At 38.0% G+C, this 13027-nt stretch overlaps 1 protein-coding gene across 4 annotated transcripts in view; it reads left to right on the top strand.

The window, feature by feature from the left end:
* VPS13B (vacuolar protein sorting 13 homolog B) overlaps nt 1-13027 on the top strand; it is a 391865-nt gene that overhangs the window by 257633 nt on the left and 121205 nt on the right. For all 4 annotated transcript variants that reach the window (XM_081951024.1, XM_081951026.1, XM_081951025.1 and 1 more), the window contains exon 34: nt 10893-11583. In XM_081951024.1, the coding sequence (XP_081807150.1) occupies nt 10893-11583 (691 nt within the window). The remainder of the gene's footprint in view (nt 1-10892; nt 11584-13027) is intronic.

Below are 13027 nucleotides of genomic sequence, written 5' to 3' on the forward strand. Positions count from 1 at the left end.
TTCTCCAGTGAGTCCTTCCTTCTCATTATGTGGCAAAGTGTTTATTTGTCATTTAGATTTGTATTATTAAGTTTAAGAGCGTTGCGTGATCAAATGGTCTTTTTGCTAAACTTTAAGGTTAAAAATAAAGATGTCTCCATGCATAACTAGCTCTCTTTGTTCTCCCAATCACTCCTCATTATTTATCAAGAGGAAAGGCAAAGAATTTCAAAGATTTCAAACTCTGTACCACTGTTATTTTGGGGTGGGAGGAGGTGGCCATTCCTGAGGGAAGGGATATAAAAACTAGTGGTTTAAACCAGTTTGTTTGCATAATGCACCCTGTAAGAGCATGAGTAGGGATTGTGTCAATTCACATGCAACAGGCAAGTTAGAAATTGACAATGGTACTAATTAAGAAATTAACAGAAGATTTTACCACTATCATTTTCTGCTGCTAAACGTATGAATGAATAGTACTTCAACTCATCAATGGAGAAGAACCTTTTGGCTGCTATAATGAAATATTTGCAAAGATAGAGTTTTCTTTGGCTGTGTTCATTGCTGCTTCAGCTGCAAGAAAGTGAATACTTTCTTTTTCACATTGTGGCAGATTCTGAACTGGAATTATATACATTGTTCCAAGTTCTTATGATTGACTATTGGATCCAGATTACATTCCATCAAGATGGAGATATTATAGTGGTGAAGGTCCAGTTTGCCAGTATTTTCAGAACAGTTTGTTTGTTTGTATGTTTGTTTGTTTGTTTTGTCAAACGTACAAGATAACAGATATAAATATAAACTTGAACATGAACAAAGGAAATGAGTGCAACTAAATGGGGACAGTAGGACAGGGACGGTAGACACGATGGTGCGCTTATGCATGCCCACTTTACGGACCTCTTAGGTGCTCATCTTGTATTTAAAATACAATTTAAATTATATTTCTGAGATACTGAATTCATTTTAAATTGTTCACAGAATCTATTGCAAAATAACAAAGCAGACATCATTGATTTCCAGACCAGAGATGACCAATGCATAAACATAACTGCTTTACTTCAAAGTCACCAAGCAGTGGGCCAAAAAACCATTAATCTAGGGATCTTTTTTCAACTTGGCACTAATAGTTGGCAATTAACTACTGTGTGTAGCTTCGTTCTTATCTGCTATATAGATTCTAATTAAGCTGAAAGCCAAGTGATAAAATGTTAGGAGATCTGAAATTAGCTGTCATTTCCGCAAAGAAAAAAACACTTAAAAATTATTGAATTCTTAAAATATACAGTATGTTACAAGCAGGATCTCATAGGAAAATGAAATCTAATTAGGAGATACAGTTTTGTAATTTATATAAATACTGCAATCTCCAAATGTTTCTGAATGAATTTACTAAAGAACTAACAGAAATCATATACAATTGTATACCTCTTAGTTTCACTATTATACCTTCTGGGTATGCAGCTTTCCTCCGTTTCTTGTTTGTAAATTTAGCATTATACAACATATTTAAATGTAGTATAATTTTCCTCTTTCGAAAAATGTATTTGCTGGTGTAAAGTGATAGTGTTAAGTGGCTGCCTATGCCTTTCTTTTTCTAAGATCTGGAAAAACGTAATTATTTTTATGAGATACTATTCATACATCTGAACAAAAATATTCCAATTAGAGCAACATGTCCTCCTAAACTGAAAGGATGATTAATATCCTATCTTGACTGGAGTAATTATTTAAAACATTTTATTTGAAATTATTGGAACTGATGTTTTAGGGTGCTAAAGGAGGATATAGATTATAGCCCTTATCTCTTTATCTTCTTTAAATGCTATTGAATTCAAGGGGTTAAGCTATAAAGTCACTTATCTCAACACATGACAAGGAGGAATTTGCTAGAATTCCCTAGCTACCAGCATAGCTTTCATCGCCTTCTCTGTTGGGCTACTGTGATGTGAAAGAATGGGGAAAACGCACTGAAGCCATCTAAGAAGTAAACTATCAACTTGACATTTTTCAGCAGTTGAAAACTTTTTCACATTGCAATTCCTTCTGACAGAGAAACTGTAGAATTCCTCTGATTTAAGACCCATCTGGTTATTGTTCAAACATTTAAAACTATTATTTCCAGTAAAAAAAATCCAACTCATATGCTATTTTTCTTCGCCAAAGTACGAATATTTCCCTCCGCATTTTAGATTTTATCTTTAAAGTATATTTTAACAGTATTTTAAGTACTTTTTTTTATAAAAAAACCATTTTATCTTGATAGTGGACATGCTGTGTTTTTTCATTTTATTTTAATTAGCCATTGTGAAACTAAATTCTCCTTTGTTTTACTCCTTTGAATACTGTTTAATTATGGTTATCATGCCAGATATCTTAAAGGTTATTTTACCAATACAGTTTCATTTAACATAAGCCATATGGAATCAATAGTACTGTTTCCTAAAGTAAATGCTTGGAAAATCTTACATTCATATGTTAAGAGTGCACATCCTTTCCTCATTAGTTGGAAAGTACAGGGATTTTGGCACAGGTTCTGTGTGGAAGCATTGTGCAGCTTTTATATGGATTTTGTTTTTAGCCTTTGATGACACTGTTTAGAATAGGAAGTATCTAATAAGTAAAGCATTTTGTCTAATGTGCTGCCAGTGTGTTTCATATATGCCTGGAGGTCTGAAACATTATCTTCTCCACTGCAGTAATATGCATTTAATTCTCTGAAAGCAGAAGGTTGAACTTTTAAAAGAGACTCAAAGTACATTTTCAGCTAAAATAATTTGAAACACATGTGATAGCGGACCTGAGTAATGTACAGTTGGTTTTTATGGTTTAATCATGATCATGTTAATGCACACCAGTAGCTAATTAAAGAAAACGTTTATTGTTCATTTTAAATGGGTTATGTAAAGAGTGAGTGAACTGATATAAATGCAGTTCAATGATAAATGTTACCATTACATTTGCTATCAGGAAGCCGATATTGGTGTTTTTGACATCTTTAAAGTATTGGGCCATTTCTTTTGTAACAAAGCAAGAGATGTTTTTAAAAGTTTTTACATTTGGAATTGTTCACTAATGTAAAAGGATATTCACTTGATTTCTGGATTTATTATCAAGCTGGCTTTTTAAAATTAATAGCTTCAAATCTCGAGGAATGTGTATGGTTGCACATCCTCCAAGAAACATTGATGGCAAGTCTCAAGGTCTCTGTGTCTTTCCATAGACGCCATGATCTACTGAAGATTCTTTGCAAAATAAAAACCCTTTATGTGCCAAGATAGACCATCAAGAGGAAAATTGTTAATGTTGTTTTAGCCATCGGACATTTTCCTGTTAGGAACCCATTGAAGTTTGGTTGTCTTGGAAAATTTTAGTCTAGGCTAATAATTCTACCAAGTTGTTTTTTCAGTTGCATCTCTATATTGATCTTAATGTTTTCATATTTGAGTTTATAAATTCTGTTTTTTTTAATCAACCTGACTTTCTGAATTAGCTGCTAATCAAATTACTACAGCATTTAAGTAATATTTTTAAAATCTTAATAATGTATAAATAGAAGATAGCCATTGGAGCCAAAAACAGTTATCTCTTTATTAAGTGATTTTACAGAACCTAACCAATTTTTTGACTGTGTTGCTTTAAATGTGTATTAGTTCTAGAAGCTATAAAATTCAAATTGGAAAATGTTTTTTTTTAAAAAAATCACTAAAATAATTTCTGAAATGTATCTTTGTCCTAGATGTGCTTCAGTAAAAGCATTCTTCTCTGGAAATATCATTTGTTTCTTATGATTCCTTGAAAGCAACAATGGAAAAGGATTCTGGTGGGGTGATTATTTCGTTTTTGGTTTTGGTGCCTTTTATGTCTGTCTTTTCAAAATTGATGCCCTTCAGATGTGTTGGGATTACAGTTCCTAGAATTTCCACATTCAACAAAGTGCTGGAGAGTTGCTATTCACAAATATTACCCTAATTTTAAAATCTTGTGAGACATTGCCTAGCTAATCATTCTGTAGTTCTGCTTCTATAAGACCAGTCTACGGTTTTCATCTTTCATTGGGTTGATCAAAGTCCTCTGAGTTTTTCAGTGTTGTGACTCACAGTTAACTCTTAAGAGAGTTAAAATGTATAACATATTTTATTTTCCTGGGTGGTTATTAATGCGATTTAAAGGAGCTGTGGTGATACAATGGCTAGAATCCAGTGTTGCAGGCTTGCTCTGCCCACACAGCCAGGAGTTCAATCCTGACTAGTTCAAGGTTGACTCAGCCTTACATCCTTCTGATGTTGGTAAAATGAGGTCACAGATTATTGGGGGTAACAATCGCTTAGAGAGTGCTATAAAGCATGAAGTGGTATATAAGTCTTAAGTGCTATGGCTATTAAATCAGGAAGCTACTAGTATTGCTTGATAGATTTCTGTCTAATTTTTTAAAAAATCAGCTAAGTTTTTGAAATCTAGCAATATTAAATATAATTTGAATTATAGGGACCAAAATTTATTTAATTATTTTATTTATTTGGACAAAAGCCTCATAGGCATTTCAGCTAGTTGGTCCTATTTAATCTTTGTCTCAGTCAAACTTATCCTTAATAAGAAGCGGATCTATCAATGTTGATTGCCAGACTTGATATATTAGACAATGCCACCGGACAGTGGCTATTGTTTTTGATGGTTACTTTTGATGTTATGTAATGAAGAACTGAATAAGAGATGTTATTAAACTACTTCTTGGCTTACTTTGAGGGTAGGCCATTAAAAAGCATTAGTGTGAACACCTTTTTGTTTTACAGGGTGGGGGGGAGAAATCTTTAAAAAATCATTTAAATGAGGAAATAATTACAATAAAAGCTCCCTAAGGCATAACTTAAAGCTTAGATCTTTCAGAACCTTTGCTTTTAGCACTTAAGCTGACAGACTATAGCAGGGGAGACCATTAGTTGTAACTTTTTTCTTAAATAATTTGTCTACAAGGATGAATTGGGCCATAATCTCAGGTGACAGATTTTCACACGATATAATATGCTAGAGAAGAAGATCCTTATAGTCTTGGGACATTAGGGATAATTCAGAAGTTTGGGGAATCTGTATTGAACTGTATTGAAGGATAATATGTCTTTACTGTCTGGATACCCATGCTCTGCTATGAAACTATGTGATCAGGCTTGATAATTGACACAGCTTGAAAATTAATGAGTAGTTACAATTGGCCTCTCCTCTCCTCTCGCCTTCTCTCCCTCAGGCTAGCCCCAGTGATCCTCTCCTATACCCTTCTCTCCCTCAGGCTTGCCTCACAGAAGCCTCTAATGTCTTATCCCCTTCTTTCCCTCAGTCTAACTCCTTAGCATCACAGTGTTTTTCAGATGGGGAGGGGGAGTAGAATGTCTAAACTCCCAGCCTGCAGAATGTCTAACTCCTTAGCATCAGTGTGTGTGTGTGTGTGTGTGTGTGTGAACACACACACGCACACACACACACACACACACATACATACATACATACAGTATAAGATCTATACCAGTGGTTCCCAAACTTTTTCAGTCCACCACCCCTTGGTGCTACAAACTGATCCTCAGGGCCCCCCACCCAGTGGTGGAATTCAATTTTTTTTACGACCGGTTCTGTGGGCATGGCTGGATGGGCGTGGCTGGGGGAGCCATGTGACTGGGCGGTTTGCATGACGGAATAAAGATAGTAACAGTAAAATTCAAAACTGTAACAATTAATTGCACATTTATTCAAAATCCAATTTAAAAACCTTTGTAGTTAGTTAATTCAACAAAATTGTTGAACATGATCCAGTGATACCAGGTTTTCAAAGCCTGATAGTCATTTATCAAGAACCTTAGTAACTAGAAACTTAGTAAACTTAGTAAAATTTAGTAACTACTTCACTGTTCAATAAATTCTTAATGTGATGGATGGGCTTGATGAAGTGATACCAGTTTCCCAATGTCTGGTTTTAAGTCACTTAGCAGAAGTCTTAAATCACCACATTCAGTAATCTGGAGTCATTTTCTTTGCTTGGAAAGAAGTTGGATGACCACACTGAAGCTACGTTCCACCAAATATGATGTTGGAAATGCAACAAGGAGCTTTTAAACCACTGTCCATAGTGCAGGATAGCGATCAGAAATTTCTTTCTGTAACCAAAACTCTTGGTACGATTTCTGGAACTTTGGCTTCAGCTCAATGTCACCAATATTTGCTTGAATTATTTGATGAGATTATTGCATGGTACCTAGGGATTCCCAATATGGAAAGTGAGAATGGGAACATTTTAACAGATCTATATGTTCTTGGATTATAATTTTCACTAAAGAACCATGAGGATGGAAAGGGAAATATAGACAATGGAGTTCAATCCCCTTTCTCAACAGTTTGGAAGCAAAGAATAACTCTAGCAAAATGTAGCCTTTTACCTCTTTGGGGAATCATTTTTAAAATTATTATTATTATTATTATTATTATTATTATTATTATTATTATTATTATTATTATTATTATCTTTATCATTATCATTATTATCATTATCATTATTATTTCCCAATACAACTCACGCAAAGGGTCATCCGCAACTACATTACATTTTCCACAGTCATATTTGTGATTCCTTATAACTTCTTTAAACTAAATTTTTTTAGTACAAATCAACGCATTGACATATATATCACTAATGCAATTTCCTATCTCTTCCATTGACATAATTAACACCTTATGTATTGAATACAAGTATATCAAGTATAGGTTAAACATGAATTGAAAAACATCTAATTCAAATGTATAAGCTGTGAATTTATTATATAATCACAGGCAAACATTGCACTTATGTCTAAATCCTCGACCCATGCATATTATAAGACAGATAAAACTATCTTAGCTGGCTGTTGTAAATATTACTCTGCCAATTCAACAGGAAATGCTACTGCATGAATTCTTAATACAGAACACAGCTAAAAGTGATTTTAGCAATTTTCTTCCCAAGTTAATTCAAAATGTATATCCAAATGTTCCTCTTATTTTTTTTTCTCCAAGCACTAGGGAGGATTATATTCAAAACCAGACACTTTTGCTGTGTGTGTGTGTGTGTGTGTGTGTGTGTGTCTTTGCTTGCTTGCTTCTGATCTCCAGAGTCAGAGGGGCCAGTTGGGAGCCCCAGAGGTCATCTAGTCCCACCCCAGACAGCGCCCCCCGCCACACATTCCCCAGCCCCACCTCCTCTGGGAAGGCTCTGGTGGGGGGGAATGTGGAGCCCCCACCCCTTCTGCTGCTCTTCCCCACTCTTCACTCTTACTCCCTCCCTCTCTTCGCAGGCCGGGTGGCCTCGGCGGTGAGCATGGACGTGCCGTCACCCCGGGGAGGGGAGGTCTGGTTGCCAGCAAAGGGCTTCCGCCGAAGCACCCCATGCAGGCAAAATACCGAGCGAGTGAAGGAGGATCAGGCAGGGCACCGAGGCCCCTTCGCCTCCCACTTTGTCTTGATGAGGTCGCTGCAGCTGCCGGGCGCGGACAGACGGAGGTAGCCAGAGCAGCCCAGGAGGGCAAGCGGGCAAGCAATGGAAGATCAGGCAGCTCTCTTGCTTGCTCACCCGCCCTCCTACCCGGGCTTCCCCGCTGCTCTGGCCACCTCCGTCCGTCCACGCTCGGCAGCTGCAGTGACTTTATCAAGACAAAGTGGGAGCGAAGGGAAGTGAAGTGGCCTCCCTTTGATCACTCGCTCCCCTCGCCCATCCGCACTATGCTAGCCCTGCCCACCGCTCACTGATTGGCTGGCTCACCAATCATCCCGCCTGCCTCTAAGAGCCCTATCTATAGAAAGCCAAGCAGAAAAAAAGGTAACTGCGTTTAGATAGGGCTCTTAGAGGCGGGCGGGGTGATTGGTGAGCCAGCCAATCAGTGAGTGGTGGGCAGGGCTAGCATAGTGCAGATGGGCGGGGGGAGCGAGTGATCGAGCAGCTTCTGGATGCGCGGGGGTGAACAAACTGGTTCTGAATGGCTCGTTAGAGGAGGCCACCTCCAGCACTCCTCTGCCGCCCCTCTTGCCTCTTACTGCCGCCCTAAGCACCGCCCACTTTGGGTACCACTGATCTATACTAATGATCTGATGGTCATTTAGAAAAATCCTTTCTTAGCAAGCACCTAAAAGCCAAGAGGAACATACGTGCCAAATTTCAAGTTTGTAGTCTTTACGGTTGTGGAGATTTTGTGATGAGTGAGTGTATTTGGCTTTTATATAGAGAGATAAAGACAGACTTATGCACTCTTGAATAAAAGTAAAATTGCCTTAGGTCTGAAATTCAACTACTGCTGAAACAGAAGCCTGATTGATTATCACATCTAATAAGCACATTTGAAGCCTCTGTTTGTAAGATGAAAGTTCTCAAATGTGTTGCTTTCAACTAAAGGACCATTATTTAAATGACTTGGCTTGTTCCATATGGATACCATTTATGTTCATAGTTCACCTTCTTTTTGAATAATTAATTGTAACCTTTTTTTGTTGAAAGTCTCGCCTAATTGAAACAAAGAATAAGATATAAATTGCATTGTTCTATTTTATTAGAATAAAAATTATCACAGAATAATATAATCACTCAAGCAAGATTTGGTTGCTGCTGATTTCCTGTAAAACATTTAAATTACAATTGTATCAGATGCTGTTTTCAGATTGATGAAGACAATGGTGGGCATATTGAGCATATTTTTGTAAAAATGTGATGCAGGATTATGTATTGATGTAAGGTTGAATATTTGAGTCGGAAACTGGCTTATTTTATAGCTAGAATCTTATTAGATTACTCTATTTCCCTGAAAATAAGACAGGGTCTTATTTTCTTTTGACTCACAAAATATGGTTCGGGCCTTATTATCAGGGGAGGACTTATTGTTTTGGGGTTGCCGGGCGGCTGCTCTCTTGCGAGCGGGCTCCTAAAGAACTGGGCACAGCTTCAGGGGCGAACGGCTAGGTTGCGCTGTCGCAGCAGCGCATCATAGCAGCCATGAAGCGACCACGCTCACGAGCAGCCACCCGGCAAACCGTGCTTTTGGGAGCCCGCTCGCAAGAGAGCAGCCACCCGACAACCCCACTCTCCAGCTGGGCATAGTGCCGCTCACCAACCTAGCAGTATCCCGAAGGCGCCAAGCAATGTGATCACCTTTGTCCCCTCCCCCCAGTTTCTGTGGCTTGGCACCTTTGGGATACCGCTAGGTTGGTGAGTGGCGCTCTGCCTGGCTGGAGGGGGGGTTCTCCAGGGGGCTTATTTGCAGGGGAGGGCTTATATTTTTGCCCACCAGAAATGTGGCATGGCCTTATTATCAGGACATGTCATATTTTCGGGGAAACATGGTACTTGGTGAAGAAGCTTGATTAGTTTATAGTACATAATTGTCTATTTATACTTTTAGGCTTAAATTTGATGTAATTAGATAGATTGAATGTTAATGGGGATTTCTATAGAGCAAGGTTGTCAATGAGTCACACGCTGGCCACATCCATGCCCAGTTTAGCAAAGGGGAGGGGGAAAGTCCTGATACTCATGTGACACCATCGTGACAATGTGACTTTGACACCTCTGCTGCAGAGCAACCCATCATCCAGCATTTAATTTTTAAAAATTAGGTTTTCAGCAAATATTAGGTCAGCGATGGCGAACCTTTTTTGGCTCGCATGCCACAAGTCGGGGAAGTGCAGGGGGGTCGTGTGTGGGCGTGCCGCACCCGTAATGCAATGCGCGACCCCCCCAGTGCGCATGCGCGCACAACAGGCACGACCCCCATTTTTACATGCTTTTTTCGCCCTCCCTTGCGCCTTCGGAGCGCTTCAAACGACCCTCCAAGCAAACCGGAAGCTCCGGACAGTCCCTGAAGCCTCCGGACGGTCCCTGAAGCCTCCGGAGGGCCTTCGGGGGGGCGGGGGGCTCTTTTCGCCCTCCCCAGGCTCCTATAAAGCCGCTGGAGCCTGGGGAGGGCGAAAAATGGCTTTTAAAAACGGTGAACTCAGCTGACTCAGCGCCTCTCATGCCCTGACAAATGGCTCTGCGTGCCACCTGTGGTACGCGTGCCATAGGTTCGCCATCACTGTATTAGGTTATTCATAGATGTTAAGGAACTTAAAACTGTTTTCAAACATTAAAGTAGCACAGTGGCTAGCACTGTGCTAATTCTTTATCTTCTAGTCTAAATGTATCTGACCTGAAAAATATTATATTAATTGTTTTCATTGGACAGACTCTTTTTTTGTAGCTATGCTGGCTACTTTTAAGGGTTACCTATCTGCAATGTTCCACCTCACAAAGATACATTTGCATATGGATCTAGTTAGAGGACCTTGAGTTTCTAGCAAAGGATTCTATTCCACAAACGCAAAATCTGTAAGTTCAGATTTATTTTAAAAATAAATTATTGTGTATCTAATACAATAATGAAACAGAAAACAATTATGAGGTTTATATTCCCTTCTAATAAATCGTGCCAGCTTTGGCTTATGAAATTGATATTGTGCCCTTTTTCAATATTGCAAGAAAATACAATAGCAACATTTTAGTTTTATTTAACTCTAAATGCTTAAAACAGTTTAATTTCTTCAGTTACTTGATTTTCAATACTTTATCGTGGACGTTGTCTGACATTGTATCTTTATAGCATCTGAATAAAAATCATTTGAACTTGGAAATATTTTCTTCATGCTACATCTTTCTCCCAGCATGTCATTATAAGTCATCATTCTCTCTGGACTAGACACTTGATAAGTTTTCATCAGTGATTTTCTGTTTTAAAAGTTAACTTAGCACTTAACTTTTCTTTTTTTACATAACTTTATCTGACTTGATTTTTGTTGTTGTTTATATAGCAATTGTTTAATGTAGGAATGGGAGGAGGAGCAATTTTATGATACAGTGTTTTCCTCTCCAGATTTTCAAACAGGAACAGAAGAGGATGGATACATCTGATGGCGTTACAGCTGAAACATCTTCACGTTATAGTGGAGCGCAGGACAGTGGCATTGGCAGTGACAGTGTTAAAATCAGAATAGTCCAAATAGAACAACATAGTGGCACCAGCCAACATCGCATTGCCCAACCTTCCCGACAGTCTTCCATAGTGAAGAATCTGAACTTTATTCCATTTGACATTTTTATTACTGCCAGCCGATTCTCCTTCATGACTTATTCATGTACTACTTTACTTAAATCAAAATCACAGGAAGATCAAAAAGAGGGTGAAAAAACCGTCAAAAGTTCATTAAACCTTCCAGAAGCAGTTGATGATTGCAAGAAATCTGACAAAGCAGGTTTTTCATCAGTAACAGCTGATGATCTTCTAAACTGCAACAATTCATTGCCCTCTGGGAAAAAATCAGGTCTTATATCTCTGGAAAGTCTTCATGCTTCTACAAGATCATCTGCTAGACAAGCCTTGGGAGTAACTATTGTCCGGCAGCCTGGTCGCAGAGGAACTGGAGACTTGCGGTTAGAGCCATTTTTGCACCTGGTTGTATCCCAACCATCTTTTATCTTAAGCTGTCATCATAGAAAACAAAGAGTGGAAATATCTGTGTTTGATGCTGTCCTCAAAGGTGTCGCATCAGATTACAAGTGCACAGGTAAGATTATTTACTATCCTTAAGGTCATAGATTCACTGCCTATTTTTTTTTTTGTTCAGGTGTGAACAAAAAGGGGGGGAAAAGTTTATTCTAGATAAATGTGAGCTAATTTATTCAGTAGTTTGAACTGGTTTTATTGGCTGCCTAATTGGATTCACTAACATAAAAACACCCAGAAGGCAACACAATACAGTTGTTCTACAGTTTTTCAAAATCTTCTAACATTTTCTTGTTGGTATCCTGTCCCTTCCCCTAATCTCTTACACACAAATACTAGCTCATACATGGTAAGATAAGTTACCTTTTAACCATCTGAATTACTCCACTATTTGTGGCTGTGTACTATTATAATTCTACTTGTTGTAAGGAATTAGACCGCTTCAGGTGCTTTTAAACACAAGAAGAACCTTTATGTTCAACTCAAAATATTCAAAGAAAAATAAGTCTGGTATTTTTTCTCTTGTTGCCCTATTCAGGTACTGGAATTGGTTAAGATCTTGGAAAAGTTATGCTGAATATTACACACACTCTTGTAAATCAGAGTGTGTTTTGGATTGGGTATACAGTAGAACCTCTGGTCATGACCATAATTCGTTCCATAACTTTGGTTGCAAACCAATTTGTTCGTGACCCAAACCAAATTTTGGAAATTTTCAGTGAATTATTCCTGTCATTCTGAAAAGTTTTCTGTAGTTTCATGTGTTAAATCAGTCAGAATATGTTGGAATTCCAAAGCAGATTGGTTGACTTTTTTGGGGGCGGTTTGCAACATAATTTGCAATGTATGGCAAAAGCTCTTTAGCTTCATAAGACAGGCAATGTTAATTTTCATTTCTACTTAAATTTTCATATTAATTACTTATATACTTACAAGTATACAATATCATATATGTTTTTAAAAGCTATAAATGATTTAGTATGCAAAAATTCATAGGTTCTGTGACTGGCATATTGAAGGAGTCATTTCTCTTCTGAAATGATGAACAGCCAGAATAAGTTGGGAAAGGATAGCAGAGAGTTTGTTCAAGTACTGTTTCTAAGAGCTTTTTCCTGTGCTTCCCTTATCTAGTCTTATCCATTCAAGTTAGAGGTGCCCATCTGATGTTGATTTCATGGAGCTATAGATTTGGAAAGTCATTTAGTTTTATCCTCCGCTCAGTGTAGGTTCTATACGGCATATCTGAGAAATGACTGAGTCAGTTGCCAAACATCTGAATTTTGATCATGTGACTGTGGTGATGCCAAGCCAACTCTCTTCTGTTTTATAATTGTGCCTTTTATTTTTTCCTACACAAATACAGAACTTCACATTTTAATTAAATCCCATCCTATACATTTCAGCCCACTGCTCAAGCCTGCCTAGATCTTTTTGATCTATCGTTCATCTAAAAGATTCGTTTTGCCTCATCTACAAACTTTTTAAGTGTCTCTCCAACTCTCTCA

This window comes from Natrix helvetica (assembly GCF_964273705.1).
Source record: "Natrix helvetica genome assembly, chromosome: 4".
Lineage (NCBI taxonomy): Eukaryota > Metazoa > Chordata > Lepidosauria > Squamata > Natricidae > Natrix > Natrix helvetica.